This window comes from Lepisosteus oculatus, chromosome 1 (genome assembly GCF_040954835.1).
Source record: "Lepisosteus oculatus isolate fLepOcu1 chromosome 1, fLepOcu1.hap2, whole genome shotgun sequence".
In the NCBI taxonomy this organism is placed as follows: domain Eukaryota; kingdom Metazoa; phylum Chordata; class Actinopteri; order Semionotiformes; family Lepisosteidae; genus Lepisosteus; species Lepisosteus oculatus.
In genome coordinates this window covers 36,164,126-36,181,925 of record NC_090696.1, presented here as the reverse complement: position 1 = coordinate 36,181,925, position 17,800 = coordinate 36,164,126, and the positions used below count along the sequence as shown (strand labels likewise).

The following is a 17,800-nucleotide window of genomic DNA, read 5'->3' as shown; positions in this document are numbered from 1 at the left end:
CCATTTGTGGTCATTACATACAGTACTGTACTACAGATAAGAGTGAAATAAAATACAGTGAATTCTTTACAATACCTGAGAAATATAACATGAAAATGCGACTCACGGAGTTAATAAGATCTGTTCAGTTTTTTTTCAGCACTGACAGGATGTTAATGCCAATATCACATCTTGTTGTGATGTCTGGAGTTCCCAGAGGGTAGTCACGGATATCAAAAGACTGAAAAATTGCAGAGAGACCTCTTACTAATGCAAAGTAAACACATACCCTCAAGCAGCCTGCTGCTTATTTATTCATCACACCATGGTTTTGAACATTGATAGCATCGTACCGGAAAGGACAGGTGAATTGCAATTGTAATCTCCACGAGTATACATAGACAGATATTGTTTTTTTAATAAGATCTGATGAGACTGGATTTTAAATAAGTACTGTAATTAACCATTGTTAATCCTTGGAGTCATACACTTAAGCCACACTCTGTTCACACTGCCTATAACACTAAAAGGACTAGAGAAGAATTGCACCCATATCAAATCACATTCCAAATCAATCAATGCCTCCCAGTCTATTTTCTGTCACTCAGAAACTCATTTCACTTCACCTCACTCAGAATAACTTTCTTTGTATTCAATGCAAAGAAAGTGAAGATGAGCATGTGTCTATTTATTGTCAAGAGTTTGAGACTTTTCCTATCTCTTGTCTTAATGTTTTCTTTTTCTCACTCTTACAGATCTTTCAAAGTATCACTGAGATTGTTTTTAAGTTTTTTTTTTCATTGATTAGACACCTTTTTCAACTATTTTATAGATATGCTGAGGAAATACTGAGCTAGGGTAAGGGTTAGCTTTCTGGCATTTTTTAAAGATTACTTGCCCTTATGGTTTTATTCTAAGACCCTGTTCAAATGTATAATAAGTGACACCATGTTTCTATCTTCACTTTTTTCCAGATATAGATGCATATTATATTGTATTAATCTTTAATGGTAATTACAATATAAAATGCAGACAAATCAAAAGACTGAAGAAATGCCATTCTGCTTGTTAAACTTTATTTTGTCATTGTAAGTACATCCATAACCCTAACTCTGCTTGAAAAGCACGCTCAGTCAGAAACCCATTTGAAAAGCACTTTTACAATCTTTGAAAACTTACCTAATTTTGGTACATTTTTAAAAAATATATAAATATGCAGCGTGATTAAACTGTAATTTTGTTTTTTTCAATTAATATTTTGTGTGATTGAAGGACAATTTCAGATAAATGGAAGGTTTCAGAAAAGGATTTCAGAAGTGCTCATGTTAAACCTGAGCTAGAATTAAAGTTAGCTTTCCTACACTAATTCTTATCTAACTACAATATATCCTCATGGCCATTTTTCCAATAGAGTAAAGTTTTGTTCTGTCAAGTGTTAACTATAATGCAATATATACTGATGGAAAAAAGAAAAGCTACACCTCCTCCTCCTCCATCTGCGTGGAACAGGCTGAAGAGTGACTCATCCGTGAAGGGGACCTGATGCCACTGCCGACGAGTCCATCGCAGCCTCTGTCTGGCCCAAGCCAGTCGGGTGTGACGTCTAGGAGGTGTGAGCAGAGGGCCTCTGACAGGGCCAGCAGCAGATCTGAAACAATCTCTCAGATGGACCAGTCTGATGTGTCAGTCCTGGTCTGGTGTGGTCACTGGAGGGTGACCGGATCTTGGACTGTCATCTGTCCTATCGGTCTGCTGAAACCTTCTCTGCAGTCGGGGCACAGTGGAGCGGCTTACTCCATAGTGTCTGGCAACGCTGGCACATGACATGCCTGCCTGTAGGATGCCAATGGTCCTCTCCCTTGATTTTGGTGACATTCGAGGCATTATGGAATGCACAGAAAACTGACTAATTCTGGCCTTTTTCTTGCAGTGACCTAAGCTTTGAATTAATGCCTTTTTAAAGGTGTCCTGATCAGACATTGTTTCACCTGGACCTCTTTGGGTAAAAGATCACCTAATGAACTTCCAAGTGATTGGCAAGTTGCAATGCCTCACTGCACAAGCTGTATCACTGGTCAGAGGACTTAAAATAAATTCACAACTTTTTGTGAAAGAAAATAAGCTATAACTATAGTTTTCTCATTCCAGACAATGTTGCGATTCCTTTTTCCATTAGTATATTTTATATAGCCTTCAAAGTAAGCCAACAAACTCCAAAGACTAAAAAAACATGGCTTTCAACTCAGTAAAAAAAAGATTTCCCCCATCTGAAAGTTTTCTTTTGTATATTTTCATCATTTTTAGTTAGAAAACACTAGAAAAAAAGCTAGGAAATTGTTTCTCACATTTTGTAACTTGGTAAACTTAGATAACTACTACTAGGTAAATACTACAATGTACACTCCATTTACCTAAGCGTTCCAAGGAAAGTTTTATGGAAAAGTGTAATTTCCTGCAAGAAGCTTTTCTGTAATAAATATTTGTATACCTTCAAATCAAATACTGTCTCCACTGATAATCATATTTCATACTTTTACAATGCTTCACACTCCTGTGAAAATAAAACAATACATATTAAAATCTACACTAGAAGTGAATACAGCTTATTTCAGCTACATTTAATATTTTAAATATGAGAGTTCCTTGACTGATGCAATATATCAATAACCAGAAACAACAGACATCCAGTTTCCTAGATAAGCACCATTTGTACTGACTTTAATGTGTACACTTTTAGTGCTGTTATACAGTATATATTCATTTTAAGACAATAAATTATTAAAAGCATACAGTTTGTACATACATGGATGTACAGCATTGTGTTCTATTTTAGAATCTTTGGTTTGTTCTTAATTTGAGGTATATTTTGGAGAATACGATTATTATGCAATTAAGCATATAATACACTATGAACTGCTATTTGATATAGTTATGAATAGGTATTGATCTTATGATAGCATCATGTCATATATAGTCTCTGTGAAAGTGGCTGCAAACAACTACATTAGGGTAAAGTAGGACTGTTATTTTTCAGTAAGTAGTTATGTTACAAGTGACCATGTTTAATTTTACAAGAAATACCAACACCCAGTAAGAAGGTGCATTCAGGAATGTTTATCAAGGAGTTATATTGAGGAAGCCTTGGCTCAACACACTTGCCTGGGAGCCAATTATCACACCATAGGACAAGGAAGTTAGAACCCTCCTACCACGTGTGAAATTATCCAAGGTGTGACTGCACAGGTGGAGATGGCAAAGATTTTTGTGGTATTCATACCTGTAGTTTTTCAGGAAATGAAGTCAGGGAGAATAAAGTGTTTTATTTTGGGTTTAATCGCTGCTTTCCGTGTTGCAGTTCAGGTTTGTAGAGCAACACATGCTGATCAAGACAGGCAATGGGAGCAGTTCCGTTCAGTTCAGAGCAGGGAGAGGGGACTCAGAGAGATTAAAGGAAATGAAAGGAGGTGACCCAGCCTAGCCTGGACTATGTGTCCTTCCTAGGCTGTGCCCGGGGGTCTCTCTATTCAGTCTGGTGCAGGAACAGAAGCTTCGTCCAGCACCTTCACCACCAAGGAAGGATGCACATACAGTATACCATTACCAAAGTTACACCATCTCTTCTTGAACTTTCTTGGCACTCAACTAAGCAAAGGCATTTTCTATGAAATTATCTCCATAATGCCGAACTGCAAATTCCAGTCCTCTCAGTATAACTGCCTAACTCACAGAAGATGTCTTTAGAAGGAAAGATACTGTACTTATACTGACATACTGTATTCAGATATCCCACCCATTGTAGTATCCTTTGTCCAATTACACCCTGGTGTCTTTCTGCACCATTCAGCTTCTATGTTACTGTATTTTGAGGTGACATCTAGCAAATCATGCAACAGTTTTTCCTGTTACAATATTACTTTTTGTATAACAACATTGTACAATACATGCACTGCTTTTCTGTTAGTAATGGCCTCCTTAGGTAAGATTTCACATGCAACAGCCCATAACCTTCAAAATATTTCCACAATCACCTTCTTCATTTTCAGCTAAATAAAACATATGACAAAAAAAGCCACACAGAGAAAGCCACTTGAAATTTTAATTTGTAAACGAGACTGCTAACCTTGGTATTTTTTTTTCAGAAACACAGATGTTTCTTCATGCCCAAAGGATCTATACAATATATTGGTAGATTTTGTTACATTGAAATAAATTAATTAATCCTCCATTGATGCTGTGCTTTCACAATTTTAAACCATTGAATTAATTCAAAAGCAGCAGGGCGATGTCAATCAAAGAATTATGAATTAACACAATTACAATTATATCCTCAGAAATATTCCCAAACAATCCTGCCATCTAACAGACAAACAGTTCCTCTTATGTATTATACTGTTTAGTGCAAATGATAACATAGCACTTTGTTAACACACTGCAAAAGCAGTGAGCAATGAAGCACTTAAGAATAAAGCAATAATTAAAAACAGAGACTCATAACTGAGGGTATAATTATGTATATTTATTAAGATGTAATACCTCACTACATCAGATTACAGGAAAAGTTACAAGCATGAAGAAACCATTCAGTCCCGTGCTGCTTGTTTGGTTACTAGTGATATAATCCCATAGTCTCAACTTTTTTAATTTGACAAGACAGGAACACATCAATAACAGCAGAACAAAAAGTTTTTTATGAAGGAAAAGAAAAGAAGTAAAATTTAAAGCCAGATACAGACTAAAATTAAATTCTGTTAATCTAATATTCAATTCTATCTATTCTAACACGCTATCAGGAATACACTGACACAATGCTAACTTTTTTCAAAGTATTTCTACTGTTTAGTTTGAACAGATAATTCTCATATTTTTATGATACAGCTAAGCTCCCTTTACTCCTGCTTTCTAACTTTATTTACCCTTTAATTTAACATCCAATATGGATGTGTATTCTCTTAATTCAAACCATAATTTATTTTTAATCCGTTTTCTATTAATAATCCAAGTTTTGTTCAATTTGTTTTGGTACGGAAAAGGCAAAACTCAAAAGAAACTTGAAATTGAGGAAAATGGTCACGTTTACCTCTAGATTTTCATTATGTTTGAAATAATTGATGTGTCAGTGTTGTACGTATCAAGCTTTCTTTTACAATGTTTGAAAACTACCTGAAGTGACATCACTTTCCTACATAATGACCAGAGACAGGCTTGATTTCTGCCATCAGTGTTCTCAGATCAAGAGATTTGATTGAATTCATTATTACAAGTGACAAGGAGAGATAGATGCATTGTAATCTTTACACTCCTCATAAGATGAACCAGTCGGTGGCAGAGGATTTAATGAGGAGCTTAAGAAGAGTTCTCAGCACCTAATCAGTGTCTGATTTCTCACAAGTAAAAGACCAATTAAAATGGACAAGTTTCAGCCAAGGATTACATTTATAAGTAGTGACTGCTGCTAAGTACATGGAAATCAATGAAATGTGTCTGAATACCAATAGTTTACCAACACCAAGGGAGAGGATAAACATAAGGATGTCAAGCACAGCTTAAAATTTAAATACAGAAATAAATTATATGTAAAATAATATGAGGTCGATCCAAGCAAGTTTGCATTATGAATTATTTTTTGCACATTTCCTCCTGCTTTCCACAGATATGTGCACTAGGTTAATTGGTTTCTCTAAGTTGCCCCTGTGAGCTTGTGTACAGTATGTGTCATGTAATGAACTGTCATCCCCTTTTGCACTCTGTTTCTGGAATATTTTTCAGATGGCCATGGGCCATACCACTGATGCCCAGAACTTTGAACATCTTTGTAACACCAGGGTGGAATATAGTGGAAGCAAAAAGCAGATGTCAAAAATGATGGATAAGCATATACAGTAATTACCCTTTTAATCTAGAATGCAAGGGAAAAAAATAAAACCTAGCAAATAACTTATCACCTACAGACGTCTTTCTCTGTCATGCCTGTGTTGCATAAAAGAAATTATACAGTAGCTGCTGATATAAACCCATAAATGAAAAGAAACTGCACTCACACCCCAGGCTTGGTGTGTGTCCTTGACAATTTATTTTGGGTGCAATTCAAATTGTCCGTTACTTGCATGGAATTCTAGTCACATTAGACAAAAACATAAAATACTTCACTTTTTTTGAGAGGTTGTTATCTTTCAAATTAGCTATGTTGTATATGTTGACTTACACCATTAATAAACATTACCAGAATATTTTTTCCGTATAGACTGTATATTTAAAAAGCTTTAAAAATAACAAGGTTCTTTGTCAGCATCCCTGGACTCTAAACCAATGGAGCAGGACTCATAAACAAACTTGCCGCCACCACCTCCTGAATTTAAAGAAGCTGAGCTGCTTGACAATGAAAATGAAAGATTTATCTGCAAACATTACTATTTATTTATGAGCCATGCAGCAGCTACATTTCTTAATTATTTGGGTTGATCAATTACACTTCAATGAGAAATACATTAACTGGTCTTTTAAGTTTTCTCTGAATATTCATGCTGGATCTTTACAAATATGCTTTTTGTATGCTTAGCACTGGCCAGAAAGAACCAGCAAAAAACACTGGTCACTCAGCTGTGGACTGGAAGCTAGTGTAACAGAGTACTTGTGGGAATATATGTGTGGGAGTACAGTGGGAAATACTGTATAGTCTATTACTACATTATTTCAATCCTTATGGAAAATATACAAATTATTACAGCTCTAACCTAACAGAATTATGTACACATGGACTCTAATTTAGAAAATTACTCATTTAGAAAGCTTATGACTTCAACAGTCATCAACAGTCTCAAATACGTAATTTCAGAAAGCTCAAATGATATCACATATCATTAAAGTATATATTTACAGGGTGATTTTGAAAACTCTTTTTACCACAGCAAAGTGTTTCGCCATTTTCTAAAATCCATTGTAAACATCTGTAGGATACACAAATTTACAATCTATTATTCTCCGATTAAAAAAGAAGTGAAATTAACAACCATATATCTGTTTCCCTTCCTATTTTAATTGGGTTATGGGAACCACCAGGATTCCAGGATTCATTTCTTTTTGGGTATGCCCAGGGATATAATGCAGAAATAGATTGTGCACGAACAGTATAGGAACCGTAGCTGTAAAGAGATTTACATAAGAATAGTTACAAATTAGAGGAGGCTGCTCAGAACGTCTTGCTCATTACGTTGCTAGCAGTTTAATGATCTACGAATTCCACCTATCCCTTTTTTAAAGGATCCCACACAGTCTCCTCAATGTATTTTTTGCTGGTGTTTCCAGATTCTTGTATTGCTGCTGTTTTTAAAGAAACCCTCACAGCTGATGTCTTCAATGCCTTTTAGGACTTTGATATTAAATCAAGTCTCCATACAGTTCCCCACACTACAATTTAAGGTCTTGTAGTACAACTGTAATCATTATATAGTGTAGTGACCAAAACTGCAATTCTTGATTCAAATGTATATAATACATTGTTCTTATATATGTTCACTGCAATTTGCCAGATGGATGTCTGTCCACTCCAGAGTCTTTTCCGAGTCCTCTTGCCTTGCTTGTGCTGCTGTTCCACTCTTTGCAACTCCGTCAACTTTACTGACTATTCCTCGTGTGTCTAAGTCTTTGATGTACTGTAGGAAGACAGTGGTCCTAGGACTGAACCCTGTGACATTCAAGCTTATGGTGTCACTTCAGGCTGAGGCAGTTTCACTTATCAGTAACCTCTATCTTCTGTGTTTTAGCCACATGTGCACAATACCTTAAATTGCTACAGTTTGAAGTTTGAGTATTAGTCTGTCATATTGTACACTAACAAAAAAGTTATTTTTATGAACAGGTATTACATTAAAGATTTTCGAATCAGTCGACATATCCCATGCTCCAAGAGTCTTTTGAACTATCCTAGTCAAGGGTAATTAAATAACTCCCCCGTCTTCTTTGAGTGTAAGTTCGAAAAGATTAACAAATATATCACAGAGACTGGGAAAACAGAACAAAAATAAGCAATTATTTTTCACTGAAACACAGAATAGGAAAATGGAGTGGAGTTCATTCAGTCTGTAAAAGTGGAGAAAACTGTTTTGAATTGTGTTGGCTTTAGATGTCCAAATAGTAAATTATTAAAACTGCTTATTGTGGGTACAGGTTAGGAATCTATCTTATGATATACACTGGTGGGTCTGAAGAACACAGGTTCTGATACATATACTCTATAGGGGATTCACAGTTTTCTATTCTCTCAGACCTTTGTTCTAGACTATTCTATACACCAATGTTCAACATCAGTCATGCAGAGCATAAAATTACAGAGTTTAGAAGTCTTTGCCAGTCCACATATAGGCATTTAGGTCTTTGTAAATCTATCTAAACTTCTGATGTGAGGTAAACCAAATTACTATAGGTACTGTATCTCACAAGCATATCTTCAGTAAACAGGCCAATGGTTCTTTATGGCTCAAATTCTGTATGTCTTCCAGTCTCTTCAGCTACTGCTGGCTGTACAGGGATGATTAAAACAAAACGTCATGTCCCAGGCACAAAACATACATCCACTTAAATGTCCAGAAATGATCAATTTGTTTGAAATTACTGGCAAAGCAAAGTAAATCATTTGGACTCGAGTTCTGAGATGTATTGACTTCTTTACTTAACCATTAGGTGGCGACAGAGTCGCATTACAGTAATAAAGAATTCTGAAATCTTGACATCCCCCGTTTGAGTTTATTGATGAAAGATTATTGTATTTCTCTTAAACTGTGCAGGCTGAAAGACATACTACCAGAAGGACGAAGCACTAGAGTAAATGTTGTGAATTAAATATCTGCGGATTACAAACAGATTTAGTTGGAATTTGTTAAAATGCATTAATTACGTGATACATTTAAACATGATGAGATATTATTTATTGTTTTCGTAATTGCGGTTAAGCAAAGATTTAGTTGTAGATGCGTGTTTTTCAAACTCCAGTCAAGCTAATCACAAACATGTCTCATGATGACTGCAGCTGCACTGTCCTGGTTCCTGTCGATCTGAACAATCTCTTAATTAGGCTTCAAAGTTCTTCCATTTTTTTTTTCATTATCAGATTTCCATTTAAGTTTTACCTCCAATTTCTACTTTTCAATGTGAGTTTTCTATAGCTTCTGAACAACCCAAAACCAGGGATTAACGAAAATACCGTTTTAGAAAAGTGTGAAGGTTTGGCTGGAAATCTGAGTTACTGTGACAAGGTTGTTTTATTGCAATGCTTAACCAGGCTCAAACTATCTTGTTGCACGTCATGAAAGATTATGAAATACAGTTTAAAGAGGTTTTAATTTTTGAAGATGCTGCATATTCTTGGAATTGTGACGTACAATGCATACAGACTTTATTTTCCAAACCTGTCATTCATGGTTATGAACTGTAGTGTAACTGAAATGTATCTGACAAGATATTCTCACTGACTACAGCTACAGTAAATGATAAGGAGTGTGAGGAGAATAACTGGAAAAGTCATTTTCAAATAAGACACACATACTGTACATTAGGGTGCATAATGCCTACTTCCAATCACTGGAAACTGCAGATTTGTGTGGAAAGTGCATGGTCGCTGTGGTTAGGTTGATGTTTTGTGTATTTAATCAGATGCCTTTAAAGAAAATTGAGGAAAATGCCATCCACGCATGATCAAACCCGGAGACGAAGCACAAAGCGATTACCATCCCCAGAATTGTATTCTAGGCCTAGTCTAGGACTAGGGTCCTGACAAATATTCAACTTGATACTCATTTATTTATTAGAAGCTACATTACTTATAGAGAGCCTCTGGCCATTTCTTTAAAAAACTGTGACCTGAAGATGGTTTCTGTTAAAAGTCTGAAAAAACACTGAAATGTTTTTTTTTGTCCCCACATAAAGGGAAATGTAGATTTCTATTACCTAAAACCTAGAGCGTCACTGTAAGCGACATGTGCTGAATTATTGGGGAAGTAAATTCAATAAATAAAATAAATGAAGCTGAGCATTACAAATTTTTTTCAGTTTTTGCACTTTCCTCATTTAAAAAAAAAAGATTTCCATTGATTTCTCCAAAGTTTTAATTTAAACACAATTAATTCAATTTATCACAAGAAAAAAAGAGTTGTTCCTTTTAAGGAATAAACCAACTTGTTACCTAAATAACAAAGTTCCGTATTCTAAACAAATTTACACATTGCTCTACACATTTTATAAGATATGGTACTGTATATACAGTATCTAATTACAATACACCACAGCATTCCCTCATAAAGGTGTTCTACAGTAATTTATGATTCATGTCAGCCACAACGATCTTGAGTTTTGAATTCCTATTAATAATTCTGGCAACATTATTACAGTTTCTGCTGATCACCACAGTTTTTCCACAGGTCTGATTCCGGCTGTACCCAGTCTTCTCCCATAATTGCTTTAAGACTGAAGTCTTGGAAGTATTCCAGGAGATGGCTAAAAGGAACAGTCACTTGCATGTTAGTTTCTCACCTGCATCTGCCCAGTACAATATTATGAGCAATATGTTTTTAAATAATAATTTTATGGAAATAGTGGGCAACTATTTTTTTTATTCAAAATAATGTTTGTGTTGCTCTATAAAATAATTTTAAATATATGGCAGGAATTTATCCCCATTATTATTCCCATCCTGAAAAACAAGGAATTGGACATTTCAATAAAATTACCATAACTTAGAGTTTTCTTCCTTAACTTTTTTCTTTCTTTCTTACATTTTAACTTAGAGGTTCTATTTATCAGCACATTATGAAAAATAATTCAAAATGTAAAAAAAAAAAACGTTTTTAGCATGAATTGACTCTTGGAGGTGGAGGGAAGAAGGGGTTAAGGTGAAGTATTTGGTGTTCCAAAAAGAAACTTCTCTGGGAATAAGAACTTACTACAGATGAAGTAATAAGAAGGACTTGATCAGTAAGGTTTTACATTCTTGTAGAGAAAGGTGTATGTGAATCCTTTGAGAAAGACCAGAAAACATCTGCCATCCAGACGGCTTGGACCGAGATAAAAGGCCCTTTACAGCTCATACTGGATCTTCTCATCTGCTCATTTCATATGAGAGGCAGCTATTAAAAACGTTCTCACAAAAATCATGCTTGCATTTCACAGAAGGGCATTTTACAGTCTTATTTTATAAGACTCTATAAGGACTGTGAAATAATGTGTATTAGGTGAGATTTAGTCTTACAGAAAAATATACTGCTATGTGGATGTTTCAAGTAATTCAGATATATTAGTCATTTACTGAGGCTAATGGAGATCTGAGGAATATTTTAAAATGTGCCTGAGCTTTCAGCGTATATTTTAACCAAATTATCTAAACAGTGGTAAATGTGCCTTTGGCAATTTTAATTTTTCTAAAGAGCAGAGCTTAGTACATAAAAACAATGTATGATTATATATATATATTTCTCTACATGGCGTTAATTTAGCACAGATGTACTGTAAACACCTGGTCTTTGCTTAAGGCATTTAACCAACTTTAATTACAACCATTTAAATATTAGTCCAAAACTAAAGGTCAGCCTGATCTCAAAGGATGTTGACACTTATAATGAAAGTTTTAAAAAATATCTTAATATTAAGATTAATCTGTTGAATCTTTTATGCTTTTTAGAATACTTTCCAGGACATTATTTTGTTATTTAGCGACTAGGAAATTACATGCATGCAAAAGTATTTCTTTTTGCAGTATTTTTTAGTCCAATTTTACGGGAGCAAAACTAAAAAAAGTGATATAAGAAAATTGCAGTTGACTGTCAATCCCTCCAAAAACCCATAACCTTTCAGATACTGCACTTTTCATACTTACAAGTTGGGCCCTTGATTTTCTGTTAGCTCATCTCTTGGCACTGGATAAAGGGCTTCATAAATCCTTCCATTTCCAGATCCGTGAATGGCATATGAATTCATCTTATCCACACCAGGTGGGAAGTAGCTCCAGGGAAGGAGGGCAGTGCCCTTCCACTTTTTTCCACAAATGGAAGCTTCATAAGCTAAATCTAGTCCTTGCTAAAAAGAGAGAGAGAGACCAAAGTGAATGTTTGAATTTTCCACACATCTTTATCCTATAAGAAATGTCTGTTCTGAACGTATGAGGAGTATTTTCCCCCCGTTAGAGATTTTCTATTTTTCCAAATAGAGAAAAACACTCATTTTATCCAACAGTAAGAATACTAACCATATTACTTATTAGAACATACATTTTAGAAGCTTTTGTTTTTAGTAGGACTCAGGTGTTGTTACAGAACTTTCTTCATTTAGCTCTGGTTTTGCAAAGTGTCCTTCATTGCCATATGAACCAACAATTCCTTCATTTAAGTTCTCGGCCATATTCCCATCTTTAAGTAACAAGTTTAACGTTTGCTCCATTATATCTACAGTATAATTTGGAACTTTGTGCATGATTCTTGTCACTGCTGACAATACATACAGTCCTGCTGCATATGTACGGTAAATAGTGTTGTACAACATTATACTTTTAAAATATATATATGTATAATTCTGACTTCCTTTTGATACAAAAGATTTCAGGCAATAAAGTTTTTAAACACAAACTACTTCAGGAAAAATACTGTAATTTCTTGAAATTATTTCTAAACCTTCATTACAGGGAAGCAAAATCAGTGCTGAATGTTTTTTTTAATCTTCCACTTGTGAACCGATGTATACTTAAACCTGCACAACATAAATACACAAGTATGAACACACAAATGGGACAGAGCAACAGGTTAAACAAAAAATTTACTACATAGTCTTTCATGTTCAGAAACAACATGGCCAAAGTGAGCAGAGCACCCCTTCAGTTCTTCCTATTAGTTCAATAAACCTTACAATTTTATAACTGAAATGTACATATAAAAATGTTTATAATTCACCTTAAATGACTTGTTTCAGTGCATAGAAATGTTCAATATCGATATGTTCCACCAAAGAGTTAGAACAAAAATTCTGAATAAAACACGTCATAGTTCTAGTAGTTTAGAGATTGAGAGATTTAACCTACTTTCCATGCGTTTCCTCTCCCAGAGAGAAGCAATACTAAGTGCTGCCCATGACTGTAATAAAGACATGAAGAGCAAAATAAATGTTATTGTTTATTACATTATAAATATAAATAATGAGAATATTATTTAAATATGTAAAACAGGCATGTCGTGTCATCTTTTAAGATTAAAATTTGCTTCTATGGTTTAATTTATATTAAAACATACTTATTTGTAAAAAAAAAGGCATTTTGTTTCTTATTAATTATTTTTTTTAAATTTTTTTTCTATCCAAAACATGTCAACGGTTCACAGTACAGAATGGTATTGCAACGTATTGATATGAGGAAGTTAGACGATGTTAAACTATGACTGCAGATGAAATTTAAAAGACTTTTATCCAGAACTGTGAAGATTGCCTTTGTAGAACATTAAATGTTTAAAAGTATAATAACTACATATAAAAACTTGAAAGAAGGATTTAAGTTGACTCATCTTTGTCCTGATCTATACAGTTTGGGAAGTAATTAAAAATGCTGAAAGAATTCTTAGGCAAATAACAAAAATCACTAAATTACTGTCAAGAATGGCTTTGACAGAATGATTTAGTTTAATCAGATTGCCATGTTCATTTCTGTTTGTCACACTGCTCTGGAATGAGATCACAAAATAGAAGGCAAAAGACTTTCATCCAGGTGTACAAAAGAGTGCCCTATCCAGACAGTAAAAAAGGATTAAATCTTTTGCTTGGCATAAAGAAGACGTCAGGGAAATTCGATGTTTTCATAACCCAACCAGAGATTCCTGAAATCAATCTAGGCTAAGCCTCTACTTCAATCCCACACAGAAGCCAGGTCCAGAGGTCACAAATTGAAAATACCAGTACAAGGAAGTAGATCTGGAGCTGATAATAAGAGGCACTTTATACATTAAACATGTATTTGTGGGTGTCTAAACCAAAGTGCTGACAAATTGGAACCAGATTGATAAGGTTCTTGTGCCAATAAGCTACTTTCTAAATTGAGAAGGTGAGCCAACTTACCTCTTTCATGTTCTAACTTCAATTAATATTATTTGTAAAAATGAACTGAAAAATCTAATGAATCTTTTTTGTTACATAGTGGAGAGCAGCAAAGGGCAAAAAGGTGACAACTTATTTACTTACGGACACACTTCAACCTCCAGGTATTTTTCTGTTGCGCTGTTGAGGAAGAAAGCTTCAACAACTAGGAAACAAGACAAGATGACACATCCCCATATCTGAATAACAACAATCAGGAGCAAAATCAAGTAAGAAAGAGTAAAATATGAAAAGGTTTCAAGCATTCAAGTTTTGATGAAAATACTCACTTAAAAATGTGAATACTGTACAGCATTTGTAATTCAGCTAAACAGAACATCATTGGAAGGGGGTAAATACTTTTGCAAGGCACTGTATGCATGTAGTAGATCGTTCATTATTGGTTAACATCCCTTTCTATAAGGCAAGTATAGTGTAGACATATGCAGCACATGGCACAGTGGGTTACTGCACTGGCCTGTTCAGATATTGTAGCATTACTGACATACTGCACCCTTGCACAGCCAGAGTGACCTGCATGCGGCATCAGACACCTGCTTCATTCTAATTGCATGGACAATCAGCTCCTCTGCCTCATTTTATCTCAGCTCTGTTGTGGACTCTGGAACAAACAGGGAATTCTCCGGCCAACCTGAGGATTGGATTACTTTTAGCTCACTAGGACCTATATTGTGCACTGTGTATTTGTTGTTGTTGTTGTGGTTTTTAATTGTACTGTCCTCCTTAAAAGGCCACTGTGTACTTTAATTTGTTTTCAATGAAGAAATACAGTACTTTAAATGTTTATGACTAAAAGAGAAAATAAGAACATTAGGGAATGAATCACAACACAGTGCACTGAGAACATTCGAGCAAATTAGAACAGAGAGCAGCTGCTGTATGTGACTATTTTATTATTACTTCTGATAGCATAATAAACAAAATGTTCCCATTTCATTGAACCTATGTGCGTTTGGACTTTTTCCACATATTCCACATAATAGTCATGATAGGTCAATCTCAATGGTCAAAAACTAAAAACAGAGCTTGACATTCATTATTTTTAAGTAAGCATTGACAAATTAGCTATGAATGTCCACCAAAGTCTCCTCAAAAAGGTGTTTTTTTTCTATAATATTGAGAATAGTCATGAATGTTGCACTGTTTATACTTTCCCTCACATTAACACTTCTCTCTGTTAAAAGCATCAGGTGAAATACTCACCTTCATAATCCCAGAGCCCAGGAAAAGTCTGGTTAGGAGGCCCTGGTGGAGACGGAGGATCATTGAAGAAAGGGGCACACACTTCCATAAGCAAGCCGCCGTCACCAGGAGAAAAGGTCAGTTTCACAGGGCTGTGATTTACTGGAGTGCTGTCCCATGTGTGTTCAATGAGAAAGTCCATCTATTGAAATAATACACACGTTTCATACCAAAGGAGTCAAAATCTGCAATAGAGCTCCGGAATATACAATTATCATAAGTAAATAAACTGATCAAAAGAAATTTTACTTATTATTGCAATCAACAACGATCCATGCTATCACCAGTGGTGTGTAGCTTTACAAAAATAAGCAATGTTTTTATTCAACAGGAGACATTTGTTTCAAGGTGAAAAGCAGACCTTGTATCAAACTAAGGAAAACATTTTTTTTATAACAGAAAAACAAAATGAATCCATAACAGCTGATTCAATTAACTTTACAACAACAAAGCAACACATTACCTTCATGTACTGGATGAGAAAGATGTTTGCAGTTAGTTGTAAACCTCCCTAGCAGACCACAGAACTGGACTCAACACTAGCCTTAAACCATAAACTGTAAAACTAAAATACACAACTCCCTGAAAATGATCTGTTAATTAAATCTTGTTTTCTTAATAGAATAAAACTCAATAATAATTAAAGTACTTGCTGGTATGACTTAACAGTCAACACACACTCAGAATGTGCGACACTAAGAATCCTAAACCGAAATATTGTACTCTATAGTACTTTGAACTTCAGATTAGTGGTCAGATCAGATCAAAGATACAGTGTAAACATTTGGCTGGCTTAAGAAGAGATTGTAATTACAGCCAAGATGCTACTTAGCTAAAATGCCAGAGTCAGCTATATGGCTTCTACTTGTTGTAAATAGGCACACAGGTTGTTAATTTACTATTGGATTATTGGTGACGGTCTGGAAATGCACATTCTCACATAGGTCTAATTCAGATTGCGTGGTATATAAAGGGTCTGCACATGACTAATATGGGTTTGAGATTTTTGAGTGTGGAGTGGGGGTGGGAATTTTTGGATATAAACTAAAAAGGGGCTAAAATAAAGCTTCCTGACTATCATGCCATTGGCTGTTATGTGTTTTTCTGTTTGAAGACCTTTGGGTTGGTTGGCAGTAGGATCTTTCACACACAATTCTCTTAGCTAAACTTAAAAAGATAACAAATACTTCAGTGGGTTAAGGCTGATTTTTATTTGTTTGAGGCCACAACAGTTCCTATGTCAAAATAAACACGACATTGGTTACTTTTTCTCAGTCCCTTATCTTTAATGTGATGGAAGGAGAGTAGCTCTTCGAGACAATATTGCAATATGCTTAAGAGTTAATGGCTTATTTCTTTCCAAATAACCCAAAGTTAAGAGCAAACTCAATTGTGAGGGCAAAGGGGACTCATAAAAGAGACTGCTTTGTAAATGCAAAAAGTGTCTGTTCAGTGTCATTTAAAAAGCAGTGAATCCTAGCTGATTGTTTCCTGAAAGGAAACTGTTTCTTCTGACTTTTGTAATATAAAGATTACAGAGTCTGTAGAGTAAGAGTAAGAGTAAGCTGTTATCCCAACATACATCCTTTGAAAACCTCTGTAGTGATTGGAGACATGTAAAATGAGAAAAAAAAGTCTGTGTTTTTAGAGTCATTGGAGTCATTTACATGCAAAACATATTTTTGCATAGATTTTTAGCATATGTTGTTCTCATCGCTAATTTACTACTTTTAATTCTCAATTACAACTCTTAAAATATTTATACAATAAAATCACTAGGAATTTACTGTATGCTAGACATATTTAAAATATAGTTTTAAATCATTTTTATGTTTTTCACATTGTAATCTCTATCTGACATCTATATAGTTTTTTATAGTATTCATATATTTTTAATTCTATTTTTAATATTGATTAAAACTTTGTAATTAGATAATGGCATAAGGTTGCAAATGGAAAGATGCCATTCAGCCCATTTCTTGCTCTGAAACTTTCTTTCAGCACGTCTATTACTATTAGCCCCCAAATGGCATTCTTTCAATTGTAACCTGTATCTCTTCACATGGGCTGTGCATTCCGATTCAGCAGTACTGGTGAAAACCCCTTAGGTAATACTAAAACCGAAACAAACAAATGCATAGCATGAGACATCGAACAGCTCAATTTTTATTAACTACACACTTGCAAAGAAATAAAAGTTACTGAATTGAGAACAAATTACCTTTATGCAATGGGCAGGAAAAGAAGTTACCAGCTCCCTTGTTATTCCACCGAATTAGACTTTGTACAAAACAAATCATAAATAGTTTCAGGAATTCATTCAGCTTAAACCTCCTTCAGATAGAACTTTTGTCTAAGGTCCAATTCAATAAGTTTAATACTTGTACCACGGGCACAGTCGGAGAACAAGACACATTAGCAAACTAAAACTGTAACAGTGAGTGTCGGATCAGGACGAAAGATG

At 34.8% G+C, this 17,800-nt stretch overlaps 2 protein-coding genes across 3 annotated transcripts in view; one reads left to right on the top strand and one right to left on the bottom strand.

The window, feature by feature from the left end:
- sclt1 (sodium channel and clathrin linker 1) overlaps positions 1-17,800 on the top strand; it is a 132,001-nt gene that overhangs the window by 75,707 nt on the left and 38,494 nt on the right. The gene's annotated exons all lie outside the window — the stretch shown is intronic.
- On the bottom strand, positions 10,059-17,796 carry c1h4orf33 (chromosome 1 C4orf33 homolog). Of its 2 annotated transcripts, none has more exons than XM_015344884.2 (6): positions 17,558-17,796; positions 15,298-15,478; positions 14,179-14,239; positions 13,034-13,085; positions 11,840-12,039; positions 10,059-10,464 (listed from the first exon to the last, which is right to left on the bottom strand). In XM_015344884.2, the coding sequence occupies exons 2-6, from the start codon at positions 15,476-15,478 to the stop codon at positions 10,353-10,355; spliced, it is 606 nt and encodes a 201-aa protein (XP_015200370.1). In that variant the 5' UTR covers positions 17,558-17,796; the 3' UTR covers positions 10,059-10,352. The 2 variants fall into 2 exon arrangements, with proteins under 2 accessions (XP_015200370.1, XP_015200369.1); XM_015344883.2 differs by lacking the exon at positions 17,558-17,796 and adding an exon at positions 15,800-16,048.

Excerpts from the sequence above, each read along its gene's own strand:
- c1h4orf33 (XM_015344883.2), bottom strand. Across the intron at positions 12,040-13,033 it reads GGAGAGGAAACGCATGGAAA|CAAGGACTAGATTTAGCTTA; the intron begins GTAGGTTAAATC and ends CTCTCTTTTTAG. Across the intron at positions 10,465-11,839 it reads GAAAATCAAGGGCCCAACTT|CCATCTCCTGGAATACTTCC; the intron begins GTAAGTATGAAA and ends TGTTCCTTTTAG.